The sequence below is a fragment of the Lepidochelys kempii genome, chromosome 3 (genome assembly GCF_965140265.1).
Source record: "Lepidochelys kempii isolate rLepKem1 chromosome 3, rLepKem1.hap2, whole genome shotgun sequence".
Classification (NCBI taxonomy): Eukaryota; Metazoa; Chordata; order Testudines; family Cheloniidae; genus Lepidochelys; species Lepidochelys kempii.
The window spans coordinates 71,423,698-71,451,182 of record NC_133258.1 but is presented as its reverse complement, the minus strand read 5'-3'; the positions used below and the strand labels follow the sequence as shown (position 1 = coordinate 71,451,182).

General features: G+C 39.6%; 1 protein-coding gene across 7 annotated transcripts in view; it reads left to right on the top strand.

Moving 5' to 3' along the window:
- EPHA7 (EPH receptor A7) overlaps positions 1-27,485 on the top strand; it is a 170,264-nt gene that overhangs the window by 44,235 nt on the left and 98,544 nt on the right. For 6 of the 7 annotated variants that reach the window (XM_073336778.1, XM_073336777.1, XM_073336779.1 and 3 more), the window contains exons 4-5: positions 20,804-20,959; positions 21,849-22,184. In XM_073336778.1, coding sequence (XP_073192879.1) covers positions 20,804-20,959; positions 21,849-22,184 — 492 coding nt within the window. Of the gene's footprint in view, positions 1-20,803; positions 20,960-21,848; positions 22,185-22,418; positions 22,750-27,485 lie in introns of those variants that run through there. The other variant, XM_073336781.1, reaches the window with a different exon arrangement.

Sequence of the window (27,485 nt, the reverse complement as noted above, 5' to 3'; positions counted from 1 at the left end):
AATTAAAACTGGCTGGAAAACAACTCTCTCATATGTGTACATATTTGGGCATGATCCTGAAAATACACTTACGCAGAGTTATTCATGTGGAAAGTCTCATTGTTGTCAAGCAAGTAAGAGTTTGCAGGATGAGGCCTTCTTCTGTGTGCTTGAGGATTTTAGGTGAGTTTATGTTCCTTTTTAATCGTAATCCATGTTACAACTAGCCAAGTGTTGCTTGGCAAAGTTATTCACTATTATATAAAAAAAAATGCTGCAGGTCAAACACAGTGTTCAGCTTGGTCCATTTGGGTACCTTATTGGATAAGGGCAGCAAAAATAAACACAAAAATGCTTTGTGATTTGAACAGTAGAGTTAATGGTTGGACAGAGGAGCTGGTAGACTCTTCCATGCAGAATGTGATGGTGAGCTGTTAATTAGGGATTCTCAGAACCTTAGTCCATGTTTCCTGCTTATTGTGCCGCGTGGGCATGATTGCAGAGTCCAATATGTTGCTGTTGCATCTGAGATTTTACAGATGTCGTATGCCTGATGTGTCTCAAAATTTAAAGGAAAATAAAATGGGGAAAACCAATTAGAGTGCTTTACTTTTCTAAAAGTGTAATAGTAGAATAATGACAAAGCCTTGGAAACCTGAACTTTTGCAAGGCCAGTAATAGTTTTTAATGTTTAACTGCTCTTGGCTTCATCTCAGTTACTTACCTGTTCCTGTCACTTACCAGGTTAAAAATAAGACCAGAATAGAGCGGCATAGCACCAAGTAAAACAGTAATGCATTTTGAGACTCTGTCATTGCTGATGTGTTTTACCATTGTATAGTAAATAAAAGAAAGGGGTCTAATGATAGCACTTCTAAAGAAAATACTAGTCAGCCAAGACTAAGGCCCCGATCCTACAAACACGCACGGGCTTAACTTTAGGAACACATGCAAGGGAATGTAAATAGTCCCACTGATGTCAATGGAACTTGTGTACTCAAAGTTATTCATATGTTCAAGTCGTAATAGGAACAACGTTTATTTTCGCTTGTTACCTTGAATATAAACCAGTGGCTAAAACTTTTTTAAGAAAGTTATTGTATGGCACAGCAATGTTGGTTCTGGGAATTTCAGGAGATCTAATATTGACTATGTGGATTCCACAAACGAACAAACATAAAAAAAACAAACAATTTTTATTTTGCAGAACATGTCTATTATAAGTAAAACTAATATCGTTTTCTCAACATCACACAACAAATGTCAGATAATGAGTGAGGTCTGGAAACAAAGAAAATCTGAAATAAATTTTCAGTTTTTCTTGCTTTCTCTAAAATTACTTATACTCCATATAGAAAATTATCAGTTTTATCATCAGATTCTCTTCTGTGTCTTTCCAGTCCTTGGTATCACTTTCCACTAACTTTATTTAATTAAAATAGTAAGTCATTACATAACACTAATGCAAAGACTTTTTTCATTTTACAGTTTAATAACAGAACTCACTTCTTGTAAGTGAAGAACAGGATTCAGGTGTTGAAATCCCTGATAAATCCTTGCTCCCTGAATATCAATACCTTGTGATGTTCTCTTTCCGACAATATCTTTCTAGGGTTTAATTTGATTTTATGCCAAAAATCACTGTATTGCACTCTTTGTGATAATCACTAGCTAAAAGATGCTCAGTTCTTTTAATACTTGGTTGTCTGTATGGTGTTATTTTCTATTGGCTGTTTTCTGTAGTAGGATTTGATATGCTCTAATTTCCCCCTTCTATGTGATTTATTACTCAGTTCCTGCATTTTACTTTCTCAAAGAATGTATACTTTCAATTATTGCAAAAGCTCATTAAAGGAAAAAAGCAAAGCAAAAAACCCTACACATTTTATGCTGTGGCACATAAGTTATTCCCTATAGGTTCAATTCTTCCTTAATAGAACCGCACACAGAAAATCCTTAATTTAGCATTAAGGTTGCTCAAGTGCATGTTCACTCAATACAGTCACTGAAAATCAAAAATTACCAGCTAAGCCAATGTTCACATTCACACCAAACTCTGTTTTGGTGCCTTACCATAAAAATTTAATACCCCCCCCAACAAGAAAAAACCCTCTCAGAAGATTCAGCTCCGTAACTAACTCACTTTCAGTTCCAACAGATAGCCAGCCACAACGTATGCGACCAGTTCTCCTCATGCACACTCAAACATACCAACCTCAATGGATTAAGATCTGTTCTCCACAGTAGACTGATTGTTGGCCTCATTTTAGTCACTGAGATTTTACTGGCATGACAGAGCAATACAAGTGTTACCAAAGCCTGTGTGTGGAGGAAAAAAAACAGACCCCTCTGGTATTTGTCAGGGGAAGATATGATTTTCACAGGATAGCTTTACACTGTTAGGAGATTGGTCCACTGTGTCCATTTGTCCTTACTCTCCATTCTTCATCTAGCGGCTCAGGTAGACTTTAAAAAAGGTGTTATTTGTGCATGAAAAAGTGTAATATTGAGGGTGAGGTTGTGCATTTGAATGTGATTTGAGGAACTGGATGGGTGTATTGTGGTTGGCTGTATACATTAGAACTGACATGAGAAGCTGAGAAACTAGTCTAGAACCTCTAGGCAGTTTTGAAGTGCAGACCATGGAGTTTGTTAGCATCTCTGGTCCTGAGCTCCCTTGCATGTGTTTATTCATCCCATCCATGCTTCACCATCAACAATCCCCTCTCCCCCAGCTTTCCTAGGAGTGGCCAGCAGGCATTCCACTCCATCTCCTAGGCTTGTTAATAAAGGGGTAAGGAGAAAAAGAAGCATTTTGAGATGCAAGTTTCTCAGAGGTTGCAGATCTGTTATGGAGAGACCCTCTCCCTTTGAGCACCCTGTAGTTCTCCAGCGGGCAAACCCATTCAAACAGAAATGAACAGGTCTATTGGACTGTATTCCTGTTGCCAGATGTAATAGACATCAGGGAGTCTCAGGTGGAAGGGAGTGAACATAGATGTTGGCAGGAGAACTAATAGGCATGAAGGCCATTGGGGGAGAGGGAGGATGAACCTAGAGAGTCAGACTTCCCACTGGGGCCAGGACACTGGACTGTGTAGTAGGACTATGAAATACAGTGTAGTGTATGAGTACAGTGTACAGTACAGTGTACAGTGTAGTGAATGAGTGTGCAATGAAGCATTTTTTAATCTTTCAGAAGAGTACAGTCAAAGCTACAGTCATAGTAAATGGCTAATGATGTCAGAAGAAAGCTTGCAGTTAATTTCAGAGAAGAAGGTTAAGTTACCCTCAAAAATGAATTCCCCTGAAATCCCTAAATTGGTTTGCAATTTTTTCTTACTTTACTTTTCTACCCTCTTTTTTCTTTTTTTACGGTTGCCCTTGAAAGATTACTTCCTGTAGTCTTTCCCGGAGAGTGACATAGTTAAAAAGCTTGATTAAGTAGCAGTATAGCACTTTCCAATCCAAGAAAAATATTCTTTTGTGTGGGTTCAGTGAGTATTCTTTTGTCTTGTATAACAGGGATAAAGTCTGTTGCTTCAGAGGATGCCATGCTGGCACTAAAATGCGTTTTCAGGCATCCAACTCCTCCACTTTGTATTGGTGTTTAATCACTTGCAGAAGCCATGTGTTGCTTCATACTCTTCCACCATGCACATTACATTATCCCTTAATTATATACAACTAAGCCCCTCTTGACTAGAAGACATTTTGTTTGTTCAAACGCATTTACAAATACATTTTCTTATCAGTTCTTTGTTGAACATTTACACACAGGGAGCTGTTTAAGTATGAAAATAAACCATTTTTTTTTTAAAAAAACCTTGTTTGACCCACCCACCTGGCCTCCATCTGTAATTGTTCTGTTTTCACAATCTGTCGTCTGCTTTTCCTATGCATGCTTTTTATCGTTTCAGATGGGTGCTGTCTTTGAACTGCCTTACTACACCTCCCTATTTTCTCTGAGCTGCTTAGTGTGAAGTGACATTTCCATATCCTCAGGATCAGCCAGGCAGATTTGATACATTATCAGCTATAAGATACAGTTGTGATCAGGGTGTGCAATTAGTAGAGACAGCTTCATTTCACAGTATTGTGCCTCTGCTTTACTATTTGGATCTGCAGAGTTACGAGATTCTGGGACGTTTCCCTCATGAAAACTTTCAGCAAATAAATCTAACATAGGGTTATCACCCTTTCTATTGCCACAGCCTTACTGAAGCAAACCCAGAAAAAGAAATCTGTTCACATTTTATTCTAACTCCATTTCGTACTAGTACATTGCCATGATGTCTTTCTTCCTGAATTTCTTTAAAATGGGGGTGTTAGATTTGTTTTTATCTCTTCATAAACTGCTGCCTATTTCTTTAGATTATTAATAAATCCTAATCTAACTTAATTTTTTGATTATAATATTAGAAACGTAGGGCCCGATGAAGCTCCTCCTGTATTCAGTGGCAAAAGTTCCATTGGCTTCAATGGGATTTGGAGTGGGTCCATATTTTGAAAAAGTTAAATGTTTTTATTTCCTTTCCCATACCTTCTAGTCCCCCGCCCAACCAGACCTAGTTGTGGAGTACAGGGAGCTCGTTTACATAAGTTTTCCACCATAAAACACCAGTCCTACAAATGCTTATGCGCTTCCTTAACTATAGCCATGTGACTGTTCCCACTGAAGTCAGTAAGATTACCTACTGCTTAAAGTTAAGCACATCAATAAATATTTGCAGGATTGGGGCCTAAATCAGGTCCTCCATTCCCCAGCCCCAAGAGGCAGAGAATGATCTGTTTTGCTTTTCCTTGTCACAACAGACTGACCTTTCTCTTGGCTAGGCTGGCCTGCTGTATAGTTATGGGGGACAGCCTGGAATCCCCCAGATATGTTCTGCTGGATCAAGGTCTAGAACTTTAACAGTAGGTCACAGACTATCGAAAGGAAACAAAAACATGATATTAAATTATTTTAATTACATTTCAATTGGAAAGCCTATAGAGATACCTGCTGCTGTTTTACATTATGAACAAGCCCTCCGGATCTATTTCTTGCTGGTTTGTCATTAAGCATTATTACCATTAAATTAAAAATCTAATTCAAATAGATTGTGTAAAAGCATTTTTTTAAAATCTACGCTTACTGCTTTTTTTTTTTAAATTAAACAAAATAGTTTATCCTGAAACAGGCTACCTTAGTTTTCTCAAGAAAATCCCTGTAATTCAATCTGTGACAGATTTCATGCAGTGAAGCAGAATTTTGAGATTGTCCTCTGGAGATCTGTACATGTATGTCAGGGATGCTGGAACAATTTGTATAGTGGGGGTGCTGAGAGCCATTAAATCAAGCTGTAAACTCTGTATATAATGAAAACCACTTCAAGCCAGGGGGTGTGGCACCTCTAGTTCCAGCACCTATAATGCATGTTCTCCTTTGCATGTGGAATAAGGAGGTCAACAGCCTTGAGACACAATGCTCAGATCCTGCAGAAAACTCTTTGTGGGGATGGGAATCCAGGACTGAAAAGAATGGAGCCAAATTTGGGGAGGAATGGGAGTGTTCGTAATGTCCTTACCCCACAACTATGGGGAAATGTGCTCAGAAGTTTATACCTGAGGGTGCATTAATTCTTGAAAGCACTCGTCTGAGTAGTGGAGCCTCCCTTTGCAAGTTGTTCAAGGGGTTGCTGCCCTTTGGAGAAGCCCAGAGTCAGTCTGGCTCTGACAGAGCTGTACTAATCAGAGGAGAGCTGCAGTGGACAGGTAGGAAGGAAGCACAGGGCATCTGAACACATAGACCTCTAGTGCTGGCAGACCCCAAATTATACAGGGCAACAACTGCTGACCAGAATTTACCACCTGGTAACCTATAGTTTTAGCTCTTGCTATGTATTTCTAGCTGAACTTTCTTCCTTAAATAGAAATATTTTAAAGCCATCCTGGGTGAAATTCTGTGTCATATCTTACGCAGGTCAGACAAGAGGATCATAGTGGTCCTTTCGGGCCTTGAAATCATGGATCTTCTGTAGTTCATTATATAGCCTTCAGACAAATACAACAATTGTCAGCTTTGACTGCTTTTTTCATTTTTTCAGAAAATTGAATTGTATTATTACTTACTATATACTATTTATTGAGCTTTGGCAGTAATCTTGGTGCTATGTAGGACATAAAAGAAGACCGTTCTTTGCCTAAGCTGTTTGATATCTAAGGCCCTGATTGTGCTTTGCTCATGGACAGACCCCCGTGCGTGGACAGACACTTGTGTCTGCGAAGACCCACACTGATTTTGGTGGAGTTGGAGTTTAATTGCAGTGGAGTTTGAAAAAAGGAGAGCACAAAATGTAGCTGGCTTGTGGATCATTCTCATTGGGATGCTTCAAGTAACTTTGTTCATCCAAGCTACAATCAAAGGAATAGCTGATGAAAATAATCTATTTTATTGATTTCCTCACTGGTAATTTTGTTGCCTTTTTGTTTGCTTTTGGAGCTATTTCTTCTACAATCTCAGAATAATACACTAAAACAAGTCTGTGACCTTTTTTCAGCATAAACCTTCCATGAGTCTATTTAGAAAATGTTGCTTTATTTGTATTGAAAGTTTGAGTTTGTATAGCTAGTTTTATTTCATTATAACAATGTCTAGTGACTAAAACCAGCATGGCTAAATGATCTGTCAGTGTTTGTGTTATACAGTCATAAAACTTCACTGTGAGAGCATAATGATCTAGGGGCTGATTGTTCCCCTGAGGTCCTCTGATGGTGGCTGTTGCCCTTTGCCCATGGAGAAACCATACATGCTGCTCTGAATCCCTTTGAAGAGCCTTCAGCAAGGAGAAGGATGGGCCAGTAGCTGAAATGGGAGGGCCCAGACAAAGTTGGGAGGGGAGAGTCTTAGTACCTCATTCCCTCTAGTCATTCAGACTTCTCCATGGATAAGTCCTCTGAGCAAGTGAGGAGGCACACAGTCTCCAAATGAATGGCTCAGGTTCTGGTAGGGGGAATCCACTTTCTTCTTTGGCGGCGCCGGGGATGTATTTCTCTACCCTGATGTTGGGTTGGGGGACGCATTTCACTTCCCCAACCCCTCCACACACTACCTGCCTAGAGCTCATATCCCAGGTGTGGTGAATTTCACCCACAGGATAAAGGGTTGTTATTAGAACATGTTAGCGAGCATGTTTAACTAATGGATTCTAAAATTCTAGCATACAAGAAGTTGTATTTAGCAGCACATACTAAGGTAAAATGTGGCTCATCTGTATGAGAGTTTTAGAAGCTGTTAGTTACAATGTGCTAGCTAACATTTTCTGTTAAAAAAAACTGTTTATCCTAGTCCACACAAACCCAAAGTGAGTGTTGTGTACACAGGCTATCTGGAAAGATTATTTTTTTGTTTTGGTTGGTTTTTTTACCTTCCCCCACTCTCTCTCTTCCCCCCCCCCCGCCCCCGCCCGGAATATCAGAAATGTCAAGTCTTGTTTTCCCTATATTTGTTGGTGTACTTCATTCATGACTCAGAAACATATAGTGGGAGTTTTCTCAGCTGTTATTAGAGCTGACCAAGAACAAGTAAAATTATTTACAAAAGTCTTGATGATGAAAAGTGTGTCCTCTTTTTAAGAAATTTTGACCAAAGTTTCTTGTTGAAATGTTAACATTCAAAAATGTACTTTTTGTGATTAGAATTTCTAATTGAGTCCAAAAATAGTTTTGAAAAGAATCTAAATTCAGAACATTTTTACCAGCTCAACCTTTTGAAAGAATAGGCATGTTAAATAATCAACAAGAGTCATTTTTATACCAGGGTTTTTACTTAACTAAGTAAAAAAACCCCCACATTTTCCATCTCAATTAATCATATTTTTCTTCCATACTTGTCATAATGCCATAATACCATTAATTCTCCAGTTTAACATAGAATCTTCAGTGGACTCCAGCAGGGAAAAATAAATTTCTGAGGAATTGGAAAAACCCTGAACTTTTAGACATTTTTTATGGGTATGATTCTGCAAGGTGCTTGAGTTCTGTGGCCCCGATCAAGCAAAGCACTTAGTGTGTGTGATGAACTTCAAACATTGGAGTGAGCATCTTGAAGGTTTGATCCTTATATTTTCATAAAAAAACAAAAATGGAAAGAACTAATCTATTTTCCTCTTTTCCCATCCACACTTCGCAGGTCATCATTAACAGAGTTTCAGCCTTTCTTCATTTTCCTTTTTTTGTGAGTTTCACACGTTAATTTTCAAAGCTGTTTGTGGTGATTTAGCGGTGCCATTCACATGAAGGTTAATGTGAGGTCACATGTCTAAATCTTTACATACTTTGAAAATGTAGGGGGTAAGCACTACATACTATGCAACAGTAAAGTATGTCCAAGCACTTAATTTTGTTCAAGACTGCACTAGTGTCACTGTAATTGCCATTTAAATGCATTCTTTATTCTAGCCTTTTCATTCATAGGTATTTAGGCTCTGAGTAGTTCTGTTGTTGGACTGCAGTGAAACTGTATTCTCTGACTTGCTCACTCAAGAAAAAAAGCTTTATATTCCGTAATTGTTTTAAGTATAAGCCAGCAAAACATTTGAGAGTATTGCTCTATAACTATTGGATTTCTTTGCACCTAGAGAAGTTAAATAAATGATCTGGCATCTTGCTACACTGTTTGAAACTTAAATGTATTAGAAGGAACTTCTGATATTTAAGAGGATTTGTAGGAAGGAGGAATTTTCATTTAATCTTGAAAAAAGCTTTATAGTATTATTTAAATGTTCAAAAACTGAACAAAGTTTATTTGTGCAAACAGCAATATGTGAACATCTCAGGGAAGACAGGAAGGCTTTGGACAACACGGGTTTATTAGGTTTGGGAGGTGAATATGAAGTCAGAGAGATTCTTGACAGGCAACAGCAAACATTCTGCTAGTGATGGTATGCAGTCACAGGACAGTCCTGTTTAGATATGTCATTCACACTATTGCTGATGCACCATTAAAAGGCTTGTGTTTACTCTGGCTAAACCATACAACATAATTCTTTGATTGAAACATACATAATCTTTAGACACTATTGCAGTTAAAAAAATTTGCAAGATAAAATAAACATCTTTTTCAGCTAGACATTTATCACTGTATAGTAGTTAGATAAATGAAATACTACAGTCTTAGATCCTTATAAAACACTATATATTAGGTGCCATAGAAGGCATAACAGATGCCGTCTCTGGCTATAAAAGTAATTTACACTGTCTAACTTAGTCATGACTGGAACACGCACATGAATTATTGGAAAAGGGGATCTGGGATTATAAAGTCTCCCTTTGCTGCTGGATGTCTTCCCAGTCCCCCTTTGCACTGAACTGTGCATTTGAGAGTTATTATAGGCTGATCTGCTTTCACTTACCTAAACGTTGCAAATAGACTGACTCTAAAACTACCAGTGCTTAATGTTATTATCTATTAGTCAAGTCTGTGTTGTAAAAGTGTGAAACTTTTTCTTTTAAAAACTTCTGTTTATAACCATATTGACTGCCCAGGTGATTACAAATCTTATATGTCCTGTGCCAAATTGTCATGTGTTTGCAGCAGGATAATGCAGAAGGGGTCTCACAAATCTTAATATAATCATTACACCATGTTGTTTTCATCCTCCCAGTCTGCTGTTCATTTTCATTGTGAAAAATCATTATAGATCAGTGACAGGAGGTCTGCATTTGAGGCTGACTGTTGTAATTACTCCCACTGAGGCACTGTCAGTAGGATTAAAATAAAGATTCTGGACCTGTCCATCCTAGATGAGGTCAGCAACACTAGCAGTGGGAGTACTCTTTCTGCAAGCTGTGCTTTCAGTTCTGAATGATAGAACCATCGATATTAATATGATACAAATATTCAAAAGCTCCAATGCAGAAACGCCAGCCTTTTTCTGCATTAGCTGAAGTGTCCATCTGTAATAAATAATCTAGCAATATCAATCCCAGTCCTGAGTAGATATGTATGTTAATTTTAAAATGTATCAGAACCCCAGAGAGTTACAATTACAGAACAATCCATTTTATGTTTTATAATTAATAAGCTCCTTGCAGCTGCATAACTTCAGCCAGGAAACATCTGCACAAACTCCTAGCATATAAATAATTTCTACAAGAAGGGTTTAGCTGAATTACCCTTAATGTCTACCAGCTTAGAAAGTGGTCTTGTGATTTGGTCTGCATTATCTGAAGAACGGATGTATATGTTCAGTATGTCCACATCAAAACAAAACAAAAATTCTAGCCATTGCCTATGAAAAAATAATCATCACACAACAGAGCAAAACTAAAAGGTAAATGGGAATCCCTATTGATCAAATCAATTTTTATTCAAAATTTACAGGAGGAGAGGAGTAAGGGTGAAAAACCTGGCCTCATTTAAGTCAATAGGAGTCTTGCCATTGACTTCAATGGGGCCAGGATTTCTCCACACATTCATAAGTAAATTATTAGCAGTTTAACCCTCATCTTCACCAAGGTCCGCTTTTTTGACACCATTGGATTATTAACTTTAGGCTACTGTTTTTTTAACATTACTTTAATCTTCACTATGTATAAAATTATGGTATTTGTGCCAGTATGATATGCATATGATGGCAGGGTAAATTAAACATGACATATCAAGCATTAATGAATGAGCTCTATTATTCTGATAACACAGTGTATATTTATTCATTTCCTTACACTGATTATTCTAATATTATATATTGGTGACAAACAGTAATTAAAGTTGCAATCATCACATGCAACATATTAAGTTTTTGTTATTTTTCATGCAGACTGAGAAGTTATGATCAAAAAATCATGTTCAGTCAAGCGTCCACCATGCCAAAAATGGTAGAAAGCGTGGTTGTATGCCCTTTGATTCTCTAATCTAACTGCTCTCCCTAATCTCTCCACATTTCTTCATAACAATAATTCTCCTGAATGAATGTATCATTAACGTCAGTCCTATTTGCCATCTTTCCTCCTATTATCTGAACAAGATTTATTACTAATCTATCTTTCTTTCCCATATTCTCCAAATTTAAATCCAAACCAAGCTGTTCTAGCACAAAAAAACACATCTCGCTTTCCACAGCTTTTACGCTGAAAAGTTTTTAAAGGTGCATCAAAAAATTTATATTACTTATGTTAACACCTTTCTTTGTCCTCTTTGTCTCCCACAAGAGGGACTCCAAAATGCCATATACTGCTTTCCACATCCGCTCCTTTCCCTCTCGTGGAATTTCTTGGAAAACTGTTCCTCATATATACAAAGAAATAAAAAGAGAAGAAATTATTTGATCACCATTGGCCCTCGGGTGGCTGAAGCTTGTGCAGAGCTCACTGCAGAGGAGCTGCCATTTTTGTACATATACAACCATAACCAGCATCCCAGGTTATCACTGCCAATGCAGAATTGAACTCCAGATGTGGGAGTGGAATTCACAATGCCTTGGGTTAACACCCTTCAAATTATTGGAGGGGTTTCCAGCATTAATATTTCCATACAGCAAGCTCTGAAAGGTCCCCAAAGACATCGTCTTTGAAACATGCCTGGCCATACTGTCACACACTATGCATATGTGAGAGAGAACACCATATTTTGTCAAGGTTGCCTTTCCATTCCATGCGCCCTATCATATGAACGCAAAACATAAGCTTTCAGGCTGTGTACGCCAGGTATGCAAGAAAGAAATAAAGTTACTAATGCTAGGCCAAGAACAGTTACTTAAGCAACCTTCACTGGCTTTAGCATGTGTACATCAGGGTCTGTCATTATATGAGGACTCCACATATGGATGGACTACCGAATGTTACAGCACATGTAAGGTTTCAGAGTAACAGCCGTGTTAGTCTGTATTTGCAAAAAGAAAAGGAGTACTTGTGGCACCTTAGAGACTAACCAATTTATTTGAGCATGAGCTTTCGTGAGCTACAGCTCACTTCATCGATGAAGTGAGCTGTAGTTCACGAAAGCTCATGCTCAAATAAATTGGTTAGTCTCTAAGGTGCCACAAGTACTCCTTTTCTTTTAGCACATGTAAGGTTATCAGAATAGGAGCAGTTTAAATATATATAATCAGAACCCTTTTCAATTACAGACCTCAGCTATGCAGGACAAGGAGTAGCTGTCTCCTGGGTGGATTCTTCCCTGCATAGCAGAACGACACCAGGTCCTTTGTAGGACGATTTTTTTCACTTATGGAGGATGAGGGAGGATTTGCTCTTAAGAGCAGGCAAGGCTATCCTAGACACAAGCCTAGGATGCTAGGCCCAAATACTGGTGAGGGTGAGACAGATTTTAAATGAGGAGCTGTGACTTGGCTGGACTCTGACTTCCTCTCTGTATTTGTTGCGTGTTACACAATGAAGCCCTGATTTGGTAATATAACTATTTCAATAATAAGCACAATAATCTTCATGTATTCATCATTTTTAGGGTACTTTTGAAAGTACCATTTGGAGGCTTGCTGTAGCCTCTGTGCTGTTCAGCGAAGTGGTCTTACTGCTGTTGGGTTGGAGCCCCCTTCGTGTAATGTGCACTTACTAGCTATTACAGACTGGGCTCTGGAGCAGCTGCTTGAACAAAACAGACCCTTCATCTGGGGAAGAGCTATTCTATTCAATTAACAGCTGTGCATAACACACAGAATTGAGTGAAGGTCAATTTGTTTCACTGTTTTCTTGTTTTTCACACCTTTCTGAATGGGCAGTGCCCTGGATGACCTCGTAACAGAACCCCCACTGGACCGTACTTCGCTTTGCTTTTAAAGTTAAACGAGCTCAGACGAGGAGTGCAGTGGCTTCAAACATCACAGTGCTACCCCTTCAGTTAAAATGTACTGTGGCTTTCATATATTATTCATCCCAAGATGCACTGTTATGCATCTTTAACATCACTATTTGCATTTGTGTTACCATTTGATTTAATGGCTACGGGCTGAAACGTGCACTAGGGGTTTTATCTCAGGTGAACAGTGTTGCTGAGCAGTGCTCTCCCGCAGTGTTCTTTAGAGGGTGAGCTTGCTTAGGAAAGTCTCCAAGTCTTTACCTCACCCTTTGACTGTCCCAATCTTCCCAGTTATAAATTCAGTGAGAATTACTGATGGCTGTGGGTTGAACCTCTCTAATCCGGCACTCCATGGTCTGGCAACATCCGTGGTCCAGCATAGGCGCTGACTTTGTGAGTGCTCCAGGGCTGGAGCACCTACGGGGAAAAATTAGTGGGTGTGGTGATCCACTGGTACCAAGCTCCTCCTGCCTCCCCATGCCTCTCATGCACCGGCGGCCCTGTACTTACCAACTCCTCCCTCCAACGCTTCCAGAGTGCCATGAATCAGCTGATTCATGGCGTTCAAGCTCTGGGACTGAGGGAGAGAAGCAGGGACAGGGCGCGCTTGGGGGAGGAGGCAGGGCGGGGGTGGAGCAGGGGTGGGAAGAGGCAGAGCGGAGGCTTGGGGGAAGGGGTGGAGTGGGGACTGGGCCTGGAGCGAAGGGAGGGGGTCAACCCCCCTGCAAGATGAGGGGTCAGTGCCTAAGCATGATTTTTAGTTAGCCAGATGTCCGCTTATCAGGGGTGGGCCCAAGTTTCCTGTGGTCAGGCAAAGTCCTGCCAGTCCTGGCTCTCAGTGTACTGTGCTGTATCCACCTCCAATTTACCCCTAAATACGTCTTCTAAGAGACCAGCAAGCAGTGGCAGTGGTGGTAATGCTGCTAATGGTAAGCACGTGTCAATATCAATACAGCAAAAGGTGGAAGTGTTGCAGAAATAGGAAAAGGGCACATCAGTACATGCCTTGTGTGAGTTTAACCATGTAAGGTCACCTATTTGAAGAATCAAAAGAAGCATATCCTTAAGTTTTTGCCAAAAGTGACAGTAAAAAAAGTATGAGTGTTTGTAAGACACTGAAGGAGGGGGAAAGCAGCGATTTAGATAGTCCGCTTATACATTGGTTCAAGCTGTGTAGGAACAAAGGTATTCGAATTTCAGGCGAGATGGTGATGGCACAAGCAAAGATATTCCACAGAGAACTTAACCTGCAGCATGAGTGTGACTATTTGCAAGGATGGCTTCAGAAATTTAAAAACAGACATGGCATTAGTCTACATCGCATGTGCAGTGAAAAAAGAAGTGCAGCTACGGAAGCTGCCGCTAAGTACGTTGATAAATTTGCACAGTTAGTTGCAAATGAGAAGTCATCCCCAGAGCAGGTATACAATGCCGATGAAACTGCTCTCTATTGGGATTGTATGCCTACACAAACGTTGGCTCGTGATGCAAAGGAGCCACCATCTGGTATGAAGGAGTCGAAGGACAGGGTTACTGTCCTTGGTTGTAGCGACGCTTCAGGCATGCAAAAATGCAAGCTCATGGTTATTGGGAAAAGTGTGAATCCAAGGACATTCAAAGGGGTGAAAATATTCCCGGTGATATACCATGGCAACAAAAAGGGATGGAAAATGACTAATCTATGTCTCGAGTGGTTTGAGAAATAGTTTATACCAGAGGCAAGAGCCCATTGCACCATGGTAGGTCTGGATCCGAAGTGCAAAATTGCGCTGATTCTCGACAATTGCTCTGTCCACCCTAAAGCAGAGCTGCTTGTCAAAGATAATGTGGTGGGACTGTATTTACCCCCAAACTGTACCTCACAGATTCAGCCTTGTGATCAGGGTATCTTATGATCCCTGAAGTGTATGTACAGGTCCAAGTTTATGCACCAATTGCTAGTATTTCTTAATGATGGGAGCAGTTTGACAATATTTAGGAAAGAATTTAACCTCAAGGGTATGATTTGGACACTAGCTAGAGCCTGGGAAAGAGTAACTCCATCTACTCTGAAGAATGGATGGCACAAATTGTTACCAGCACTAATGTTCGAGGACAGTCCTGCCGTCAATGACGAGTCCGAGTTCACTGGATTTGAAGTGTCTGAAAACCAACAAATTGTTATAGAGTTAATGGAGTATGCCAGCGGTATGTCCTATCCTGTAGTGCTTGAGCTGGCCAAGGATTTGGGAGAGGAAAATTTATTAGACTGGATGGAAGTTGACAAAGATGCACTAATTGCTAATCAAATGACAGATGGAGAAATTGTGCAAATGGTACAGCAGGGGAAAAACAAAGATAACAAGGAAGCCATTGATGGTGATGAAGATGATGAGGAGTACATCACAGAAAAAATTTCTATCGATAAATGCATACAGTTAGCAACAAATTTAATAGAAGGACTGGAGCAAAGACGTTTCATTTCTGAGCAAGAGATCATGTCTCTCTACATGATACAAGAAAACCTCATTAAAGAAAAACCAAAATACATGAGACAAGCCCAGCTGGAAGATTGGTTAAAGTGGCGAAGAGGAGCGGGGAGCAGCACTCTACAGTCGGAAGTCCTGTTGCCTCCACTCATCTAACCCGGATATACCTACAGCTGAGACCCCAGATGTAACTTTAGTTAGCAGTTATTGTCACTTCATTTTGGAAGTGGAATTCAGAGATTATTTTAGATGAGCAAATGATAGATTTGCCTGTATTATTATCTATTTATTTTTCATATTATTTTATTCTTTTTGCTTTATCTACTTATTTCCTTGTGCCAATACAGTAAAATTGGGTAACAACACTAATGCTTTGTTCTGACGCGAGCTGGTAAGCCTTGGCTAGGCAGCATTGCAAGCATAGTTCAGTTTATTCACCTCAGCGGTGACATAAAAATAACAATTGATCCATAGGCACAGGAAGTAGGGGGCCCAGCTTGGCACCCTGCCTGTGGTCCCTGCTGCTGCCTAGGGTCCCGGCCACCGGCCCCCCGACCGGGGGCTCCAATGCTGGCCCCTCACCCGGGGTCCCAACCGCTGGCCGCTCTGCTGCAGCCCAGGGTCCCAGCTGCTGGCCCCACGTCCCAGCCACGCCCCTCTGCTATCGCCCGGGGTCCCAGCTCCCGGCCGCAAGGCCTCTGCTGCTGCCCAGGGTCCGGGCCGCTGAGCTTCGCTCCCGGCCCCAGCCCTGGGCTCTGCAGCTGCCCCCAGCAGTGGTCTCAGCCGGGGGCAGTGAGGTGCTCAGAGAGGGATAAGACTCAGACAACAGGTGAGGGCATCTGCGGAGCCCTGCGGTCAGTGTCTAGGACTCCAGGTGACAGCAGAGGTGCCAGCGACTGGGACCTGGGGCCGGCGGCCGGGCTCAAAGCCTGGGGGTGCTGCAACACCCCCCGCATCCCTACTTCCCGCACCAATAGAGACCTGCTGGACTCTGCATTGACCTCCCGTGGTTTGGTAAATTCTCTGGTTCGGCATCGGTCAGGTCTCAAGAGTGCTGGACTAGAGAATTCAACCTGTACAACCATATGTGTACTAGGAAATACCCAGAGTTACTGCAGTATGGTACATTGGACAGGGCTTCTGGAGACATTAGTTCTGTTCTCAGCGCTGATGAACTGTTTGACCTTGGGCAATTTGCATTCATTCTGTGTGCCTTTGTTTCCCCCTTTCAGGCTTTTTTCTATTATTTCTCTTCAGGAGACACGCTGTCTTTTCCTACATATTTGTACAGTGCCTATCACAATGGGGCCCTGAGCTTATGTGGGGCCTCTAAGTGCTAATGTGGCATGAACAATAATTTTGTTGTTTTGCTTATCATTCACCACCACCATCATTGAAATGTGACTCATATTATTTTTTCAAACATGGCAAATTGTCTTTTTCCCATTTAGGACCACCACACATGCGAAATCTGAAATTTTAAAACAAAGCTACTTGTTACCGAGGCAAAGTATCAAAATATTGAGAGCTATAGGATCAAAAGTAAACTGGGGGTTAAACTGAAATCACCACCTCAACCTTAGCTACAGAGTAGCTGTTATAAAAGGATAATACTATATATACAGGTCTACGAATAGCATTAGCATTTCTTTGGCAAATGGTTATTTACAATTAATGAGAGACAAGTTGGGTGAGGCAATATCTCTCAGTGGACCAACTTTTGGTGCTGAAAAAGGTAAGATTTCCAGCTCCACAGACCTTGAAAGTACCATCTAAAGATGTTAGTCATTTTTTCTCCATTAGATCAAAAATATATTTTTAATTATTTATAATTTAAAAAAAAGTAAATGTTGACAATTCTGAGAGATTGGGCCAAGGGGAAAAACAATCAATAGAAAATTTCCTGTCTTAGCTTAAAAGAACAGAAACTATCTCCGACTTAAAAATAAAATAAAATTTAGAAAGGAAAAAATAACAATAAGCTAATTTGTTTCTTTAATTCCATCAGAAAAAGAGGAGCATTGCCCTTTTTAATATAATGTATGATACCTTGAATGTATCCCTTTTTAAATTTCTTAAAACCTTTTTGTGTGTGATATTGGTGACAATTTGCTATTAAGACTGTGGTAGAATCAGTTGAAAGCACCTTTTTAAGGTTGTTAAGGAGTGCATTGCAGGAATAATGTTGCTCTATATTTATGGGGTGCTTAAGTCAAAGGAATAGTAATTAAATGCCATCACATGGGCCTCTTTTATTAGAACTAAAGATGATGGAGATAGTAGTATGATACAATGAGTGTCTGATCCTGCTGCCTCTGGTATGCACTGCAGAAGAATAGAGATTTCACTTAGACTAGTAGCAGACATTCAAATCCTTTGAACTATAATAAGAAATGCACACTTACTTTAAATAACAAGTGACTGAGCATATAAATGTCTAGATCAAGCCATCAAGAAAAAAAATGTAAAGGGGTTTTCTGTTTGTTTTGTTGTTTCTGTCTGAAATCTCTATTTTCTTTTGGCATCTTTGCTTTGAAATGTTCCCTGCCGAGAGGGACAGACTGGATTCACAGTAGGCATCTGTGCCTTTCAAGTTGCTCTTTGCTCTGCAGAGGGCGGCATGCTGGAAGATGCAGTGTGTTTGTCCAGTGCTTTTCTCATCTTCTGTGGAACTTGACTAGCTAAGACAAGACAGGAAACTTATTATTTGGTCAGGTGGCTGGATCTTAATTGAGTGTGCTGGAATAATAGACCTAAGTTTAATGCATTAATATTTATTTATAGTTCATGTTTACAAAATAGTTTAGCGTCAGTGCTCTTCACCCTTGACCTGGAAATCTTTAGAATAATCTTGAAAGAGGATGAAAAAGACTAATTCCGCATTAAATTTGAACTCCTAGCATCATCTGAAAACTCAAGAAGTCAAGTTTATCCAAATGTTTGTTCCAGAATGCTCTGATGAATGCGTACTAAGGTGTTCTCGTTAGATGTTTGTTTTTTAGTGGTGCTATATTTGGCATAATCATATGTTACCTTGCAGTGATACAATCAATGAAAGAGAACATATATTTTCAAAACATAGGGCTAAATTCTCTTCTGAGGTAAATTAATGCAATTTTATTGAAGGCAAGCCAATCATTTGGCTTAGAACCCCTACATTTAAACAGGACAAACTCCAAAATATCATTATGATTATTGTCTTTTGGACCTGCTTTTTCTTTAGAAAATTAAAAAAAAATCAGAAGTAAATCTTCAGAGAATTTTTCATTTGTTTCCTCTGTAATGAACTAAATCAAGAGTGGATTTTATCAGTCCGAGTGAGGAAAATTTGACCTGTATAATTTATAGCAGGGTTGCATAGTGCTCATATATATTAAGTGGAATAGTATGGCTACTACACTACAATGCACCCGATATAAAGCCCACTGAAGTTCATCTGACTCTTTTTTTCATTGATTCTAGTGGGTTTTGAATGAGGCCCAGTGTTTTTAGACTGTGCCCATCACTGTGGTATCTGATCTCCAAAACTACATGTAAATATTTTAAGTATCAGTAACTCAATATCTGCTGTGAGACAACCTCCCCAATCAATGTGGATGTTACCAGAGCAAATGCTTTCTCTGTGGATTTATAAGGACTATTTAACTAGTTTTTCCCTGTGAAGATTTTAACACCTGATATTCAGCTTCACCCACAATAGATTTTTTACACACATAAGCAGGGCCTTAGAGGTTAAATTGTCTGTGCTGCAGTTGCCTGATTTATTGGAGAACAGAACTTGAATGAAGCTGTGCAATTGAAAGAGCCTGAGTTTCATTAGAAGTTTCCAGGGGAATTCTGTACTCTTGCATGTTTTCTGTTGACCATGGTTGCTATATTAGCAAGTGTGCCCCTGTAACCTTCTTCACTTAAGGTGGAATGGGGTCATAATCTGTTTACCATTGGTGGCATTTCCCTTTGTTTAGTATGATGCAGCCATCCTCCATTTGGAACATTCCATCAGGTTTGGGAGCAAGAAGGATTACTTAGAAAATAATCTGTTTAATAACTTGTGCAGGTTGATTCCCCCCTAGTAGTTAACTGAAGTAAAGATTAAAAATATAGCCATTAATCACATTCAGGTAGGTTTATAAATGTTTTGCTCTGTAAGCCAGAAAACACAGTGTGGTTTGTTTAATGGCAAATAAATGGTGGTGATTGAAAATGTGTTTAAAAATCACAGTTTAATAGCTAGTACAATAAGCAAGCAAGCAAACAAACGTAACTTCACAATGGGCTAGTTTGTCCATAGCCCTTTAGTGGGTGCACACAGGTGGGAGTGGGGATCCAATGAGCCATTCCCCACTCTTTGTATCCCTGGAACAATTGTCCAGGACAGTCACAGACTGCACATGAGGGGGAATGTTCCTTTCGAGTGCTCCCTGAGCTGCTTGCCCAGATAGAGTGGAAGGGGTGGGAAGGGAAAGCTAGAAGGACCAGGATCCGTTTCTTACTGGCGTAAGGTGCTTTTTGGGCACCCTGGTGAAAGCAGGCTGCTTAATCCAAAAGAATGGGGTAGAATGCACATTTTCTCTGTGTACTAGGAAACCCTTGGAGGGATTGTGCCTCTCCTTGAGGGGTGTAGCTAAATACCACCAAATGGACCACAGTGTACCTATAACACAAGTCCTGGTACTGATTGCAGCTGTGATTTTCATTCTATTCTATTAAAACTTTCAATGTATTTTGACTTTTGCTGAGTTAACTTACCCAGGGGGTCATCTGTTGCGGTTCAGTGATGAGACAGAACACAGCTTTATGCAAGCAAACAGGCTGGTCAGCGGAGATGGGCTGTTCTGCCCCCCCCCTGCCTTCCACCTTCTCCTTTTATTATATTTCTCCCCCTAAGCATTACACACTGCTACACAAAGGAATGTATGACGTTGATTCATATGCTTAGTTACCATCCTCTATCTACTACAATCCTGGTTCTCAGGCCTTGAGCCCAGGCTAAAGAAACCTCCCACAGTTGCTGTCCAAACAATCAAGTTCTCAGGGTTCATATCTAGCCCTTGTCCTTGGATAGAGCAATGTGTGCATTGCTCCTAGGAAACAGTCAGGGTGTGCCCCGCCTGCTTCCAGGTGGAATAGCTAGACATTAACCCTTCAGTCATCATGCCTTTAGATACACACTTCTGAGGCCAGATGCTTAGCTGGAGCTGTGCTGATTATACCAGCTGAGGTTCTGGTCCAGTTCTCATTGATTTCTGTGTGTCTGAGTGGAGAATTGAGTCCTAGCTGTCATATTTCTTTCGTCTTCACCGTCAAAATACTTTGCCGCCAGCTGCTGGTCCAATTGTAGTGTATGTTTGCATTGCAGCTTATGCCACAAAATCAAGTTAATAGCACACGATGAAGAATAATATATATTTATCATGATGGAGTTGAGCACAATGCCTTGCTTTTGCTGAAGTAATTTGCTGTGGAAGTGTACACTCTACATATAACTGAAATGGAAAAGAAAGCAGGCCAGATGCACATGCAAATGTATATCTTAGTTTTTCTTCTTCTCCCTTAGCATGTGGCCGAGGATTCTACAAATCATCTTCCCAAGATCTACAGTGCTCTCGCTGTCCTACTCACAGTTTCTCTGACAAGGAAGGATCTTCCCGATGTGATTGTGATGATAGCTATTATAGAGCGCCTTCTGATCCACCATATGTTGCGTGCACAAGTGAGTCAGTCATGAATTTAATAGTGAAGGACGTTGCTTAACCAACTGGGTACAGCCATTTGTAGTTTGTTCTCACTAGTCCTTACTATTGGTCTTCAGCATGTTTGCAAAGTAATAAATAAAACTGATAAATTAAATTGAACTGCAATGGGAAAATGTACACTGAATATAGAATCAACATAAATATAATTTCATGTTTGCCCGATGTAACCTTGGGAAAGAGAAGTTACTGGGTAAATACATAACTAGACATAACAGAAAGAATGCAAGCATGGTTTTCCTATAGTCTTAAAATTGTCACAGGCTGTATGCCTAATATGATACTACACAAAAATGAATTGAATGCAAAATGAAAAGTAACCTGTGTGGATTTGGACTTTGATTAAAATGTAATGGGATCTAGCTTAACATTCCATCTGCAAATAGACTAACCTACACAGGTTGGTGGTTCAAGTAATGAAAGTCTCCAAAATCCAAAGCTGTACCCAAATACTGTTGTAAATCATATCAGATCTGATTAAGGACTGTCTAAATGCATTCTGTGCTGTTTGTTTAAAAGGGAAAAAAAATCCCCATACTAAAAATGTTGTAAGAGTAAACTTCTGAGGTGTGTTAACTGATCCTTTTAGTTGCACAGAAGAAAAACTGCTAAAGTCAGTTGCAGTAAATACACAGACAATTGTTATCCTGATTCCTTAATGGGAAATAAATAAAGCTTTTTGCCAAGTGAGGTCAAGGAGGCTTTTATGTAGCTTGTAGTAAATATAATGAAATGTTTATGTGAAGAAAAATGCTTCATCTAGTTTGAGCGTCAGTAATTAAAACACTAGGTAAATGTTCCTCACTGATTTCATGTATTTACATTGTCTTTTTTATGTGTTTTACAAAGGACCTCCATCTGCACCACAGAACCTCATCTTCAATATCAACCAGACTACTGTGAGTTTGGAATGGAGCCCTCCTGCCGACAATGGGGGAAGAAATGATGTGACCTACCGAATTTTGTGCAAGAGGTGCAGCTGGGAGCAGGGTGAATGTGTTCCCTGTGGGAGTAACATTGGATATATGCCCCAGCAAACTGGATTAGTAGAAAACTACGTTACTGTCCTGGACCTCCTGGCTCATGCTAATTACACTTTTGAAGTGGAAGCGGTAAATGGCGTATCTGACTTGAGCCGTTCCCAGAGGCTCTTTGCAGCTGTCAGTATTACCACTGGTCAAGCAGGTAAGTTTTTATGACTCACTGTGAGAGCAAGACAGACTGTGAACCTGCAAAATGCGGATGCAGTTTTTCAGGTTTATGTTTGATGGATTCTATCTCATGAATCTTTTCGTTTTGCCACTTAATTAGCATATGTTTATGCTATATCATGATAACCTGCTACCTTTTCTTGGCATGATAATTGTTTTTGGCAAATAGAGTTTCACAGAATGTATTTATCTTCATCCTTTTATATAGGTTCTCTTGCGTCTGTACAAAAATTCTGTCTCCTACTTACTACGGCATTGGTGCTACAAGGAGCTGAAGAAAAAATACAGTGTGAAGGTTCTTCTGTACAGGCTCCCTTTCTGAGTATTTTAAACCTGTATTAGAATGTTGTGTGCCTGGAAGATGACTTGGGTATCTGACACTGTTTTCAGCATTCATGTCTTCTTCCCTCAGGATTACACTTCCAATTTATTTAATGTGTCCAGATATTTGATGATTAAATTCAGCGAGAATGTGACAATTATTCTTTGTTTCTTATATTTAACATAATCTGACAGGTGAAATGTCAGGGAAAATAAAATCAAACTAACATATCGCCCATAGTGGGAAAACGATTCAGTTTTCCGCATGTGGAGTGAAAAAAACTTGGAAATCTCATATCGGGATAGTGAAATGGTAAATTGCTTGTTGATAAAAAAAATGGTCTTATGACTCTACTGTATTTTGCTTTGTGGCATGATCTTGGGAGAGTAGTAACCCTGCTAGGAAACTAACCACCTGAGGTTTAAGCAGAAGTCTTAACCCATGCAGTAATTACATTTGCTAGGTTTCTGAGGGAATTCTAAGTGGCAAATAGGAAATGAATGTGTATAGACTGGTTTAAGAAATATTGTTAAGTAATGTTTTAAAGTATTTCTCGTAATTTATATGTCTTTTTAGCACTTTTTATTGATCATCATAATCCGGATTTTTTTAATGCAGATATTTATTCTTTTCTGTGGAAGCAAGCATTCACTATACCAGTGCATTTAATCATAGTCTACCCACTTTGGTCTCCATAGTGAATTGAATTCAAAGGCTGTGTGTGTGTGTGGGGGGGGGGGGGGTCTGTGGCGATAAGTAAGAAAAACAGCCTTGAAAATGTAAAATGATTACTATCTTTTCAATAAAAAGGGGCTATAATTTTTTCTAATGCTAAGATTGTCTGTGACATTTCTAGGTTCTGTGGATCACAGTCCTCAAATTTAGGCTTTGTCAGGTTCAAGTATTTCCACACTGATCTGCCAATATACCTAAGTTCTTGCCTATAGGAAATCTCTGTTTCCATGTTTCTTCAGCCTTTGGCCTTTCAGTTGGGATTACGAATGTAGACTAATTACTGTCCAAAAGTTACCCCACTTTGCTGCCTTTAAATCACTTGCTTATGTTTTTTTTAAGTTGCCACCAATTTAATTAAATGGCTGTCTCATTTCAAGCAAACAGATGGACGGTGTTCAGGACTGGATATACATCTATTCTGAGCTATCCTATGGTGAAGAGAATTAGAATCCTCTGGTATTTAGCTGGCCAAATGGACTTCCATTATATGTACCTTGGTGATCCAGTCGCACACCATATATATAAGAGGAAGTGTGGTCCAGTGGCTGAATTCATAGCTGAGATGGAAAAGACCTATTAGGTCATCTGTTCTATCTGTCTGCCAACATAGGATCGTTCCTAGTACATTTTCTAGTATTTTCATAGTCATGGATTTATAGATTTTAAGGCCAGAGGGGATCATTATGATGATCTAGTCTGATATCCTACGTAACACAGGCTATAGAATTACTCCAAGTGATTCCTGCATCGAGCCCATAACATCTACGATAAATTCTGTAGCTCATCCAGAAAGACATCCGGTTTTAATTTTAAAGCATGTAAGTAGCAGAAAATCCACCATGTCTCTAGGTAATTTTTTTAAGAGCTCAGGAGTTGAGAGTCCTGGATTCTGTTTTTAGCATGCTTGCTCTCTATGGCTTGTTGTGTGATCTTGAGCAAGTCACTTAGGCCAACATTTTCAAGTGCCCACTAATTTTGAAAGCTCAAATTATGGCACAAAGACCCTGATTTCAATGAAGTTTTGGATGCTAATCACTTCTGAAAATCAGGAGCTAGATATCTCTGGTTGGGCAATCAAATAGTGACACATCATGGGTCTGGTTTTGAAAATTTCGTGTTCAACCTCTGCACTGCAGTTGCCCCGTCTGTAAAATGGAAACAATACATGCCCATCTTTTAAAAATCACTTTGAGATCTTCTGATTAAAAGTGCTAAATAAATGTAAAGTATTTTTTCTGTTTCAACTACAGAAAACCTTTTAAAGAAAAGACTAGCTTCCTTCGTACATTTTTCAAGGACAATTATATTCACAAAAAAGGAATATTCTCATTTACGTTATTTTATAGCAAAATGTTTTGCTGCATAATGCTGATTTCTTTGGTTAAATGAGGGGGGAATATTTTATATGGAACAGATTGATTATTATAATTGAAAATGGAGAGACTGGTTACACAAAGGAGAGTGTAATGCATCTGTGCTCCTGTTTTATTTTTACCATGGAGAGAAGACAAATATTAGATTTATTTGTAGCCAAGTAAACTAGAATTCATGCAGCTCTCATTTGTGACTGTGACTCTTCTATACTACTTGCAAAAAATATTCTTTTTGTATGCCTGTATTGGTTTTTGTTTGTGTGAATGTGTGTATGACTAAACCCTTTGAACTTCCTATTGTGTTGTCACGTTAGGTGGCTATATGTAATAACTGGGCATACCACATGCATGGAAACTTGCAGTAAGATTTGCCTTTTTTGTGACTGGATCCCTGGGGCTATCTTCCCAAAATTCAGATAATTGTGTAATGATAATGTGACATTATTTATACAAGAATGGGCTTACAGAATACTTTCTGCTCATTAATCGGCTTTTATTCTCCCACGTATAACAGGATCCTAATCGGACAAAGAGATCATGTCAGGGAGGGGGATGCCAAGTTGGCTAGATGTTTAAGATCAAATTATTTGTTTTTGTGAAATAAATATTAGTGGAGGAGGTATGTAAGTGGATAAATGGCAGCGTCACAGTGCTCGCAATGTGTATGTGTGACGCACAGCTGTTGGATCTTGTGTTTAAAAGCTGTGTGGTGGATAACAGCAGATGCTATGTGACGTCGTTATAGGCTGTATCCACAGCCATGCAGCCTACTTTACAAAAACAAAAAAAGAACATAGTCAGAAGTGGAAATGCAACAATTATGTGAGCCCACAGGTATGAGCTAGCAATTTCCAAAGAACATGAATCTAAATTGAGGTTTACTGGTATGAAATGTGCAAAATAAACTCTGATCCTGCAAGTTGATCTATGCACACCCCAGCAGCCACCAGTCTTGTAGGATCTTGTAGATTATACTCCTGTATAAGTCCCAGACACAGTGGATGAGTGCATTGGCGAGGGAGGCAAAGGAGTGGTGCACTACCCACCTTGTGGGGCCTGTAAGAAAGTTGTTCATGGAGGGTGAAATTCACCTATGTTTTTCATAGGGGCCACACAAGGCTTATGCACCATTTAAGACTCCATTAAATCCTCAAAATGGGGCTGAAATGGTGCCTGGACCTCATGTCATCTGTCTGCACGCAGGCACATTTCAACTTGATTCAGCACGGAACACAGGGAGACCAGAGGAGTTGAGAGAAGAAGCAACTATTGTAGCTTTTTGGGGTCATCCCTCAAAAGTACCCTTATGGAGAACCACTATAGGTCCTAAATGAATGGCCTATTAGTAATTACAGTAATATACAGTATAGTTGTATATAAGATTGAAAATGTTACAAAATCAAAAGCGTTTATAATAGGTCAAATATATGACCTATTGGTAATTTGGTAACTGTGTATTGCTAATTTGCGTATAGCCCTCAATTTCTTTTGCAAAATACATCAATAATTAATTTTTTTATATGTAAATGTATGCCAATTAACTAGAATTGATACTGATACAGAATATTGGACCAAAATTTAGTTGCCTGATTCCTGCAGACAATCCCACTGAAATCCATACAACCCTCTTTTCACTGTTGAAATGCTGTTTGGATCCAGGAGGAGACTTGCATTCAACAGCGTGGTGCCACTGAGGTCTTTGTGAGTGCACTTGGGAATGCATTTGTTCAGATGTAAGTTTCAGTAGGGTTGGTGAGCTTCTTTGTCTTACACCATCCTCTTAGTCCCTTTATGACTTCCTGGACCACAGTTGGTCTTGGGTTAGTGAGAAATTCACCTTTTTGCACACCTGGAATATCTTCTTTCTGACTGATCACAACTCCGATCAGTCAGATCCCTCTCCCCACCCCCGATTTCCTACTCTCCCCACCTAGCACCCACAAGACTACAAGGAGTTAGACTCCTTTTGTGCAAACTTGATATTTATCAGGTGTGCAACTTAGGCTACTTTGGCACTTAGGCCCCAATATTTACATCACTGATAATTCTATCCCATATAATTGGAGTTGTCATTTAAGGGAATTATATATTTAAGCAGTCATCACATTTTTTACCAATGTGTATCATTACCAGTGTGTTTTAAAATTGCCTTATTCTGCATTCTTGCTTACCCAATAAACACTGATGGATCACTCTACATTTTAAATGACAAGCAGAAGCAATAAATAAGATGTTGGAATTTTAGTGGCCTTCCCCCTCCTTGCACAGGTTCCTTGCCCATGTCAGGAATTACCAGACGAGTGCTTGCTCTGTCTCAACAAGTGAAAGTCACCCAGTAGTTTTGTTCCAAGCCGATTCCATGTGGCCAGCCCAAAGCATTTAAAAATCCACAAGTTAAGCCCCCCTCCCCTAAAAAAGATTAACTTAAAACTCATGAAATTTTTAAAAATAACAAACTCAGGCTCTTTTTATTTGCCTTTCAATGTTTGTGCTTTCAGGATGATGTTTTCAAGCTTTTCTCTGCAATCATTAGGGCTAGAACTCCCTCCCCCCCCCCCATTTTAAATGAAAGCTGAGTTTCTGATGTAATTATATGATTCTAAGAGCTGGGGCTTTAAGAAAAACAAAAAATATCATGACTCACAATACAATCATGAGAGTTGGCTATTTGACATAAGATAACAAGAAATGAACAAACGGATAAAACAATTAAACTGGTTCTAAAATATCCCTCTTGTAAGGTTGTGTGACATGAACTGTTTCTAGCATTCTTAGGTACTTCTGCAGTCTCTCTCATTATGGGTATCTGAGCCTCTGCATTGTCCTTCACTGCCTGTTGCTGCTT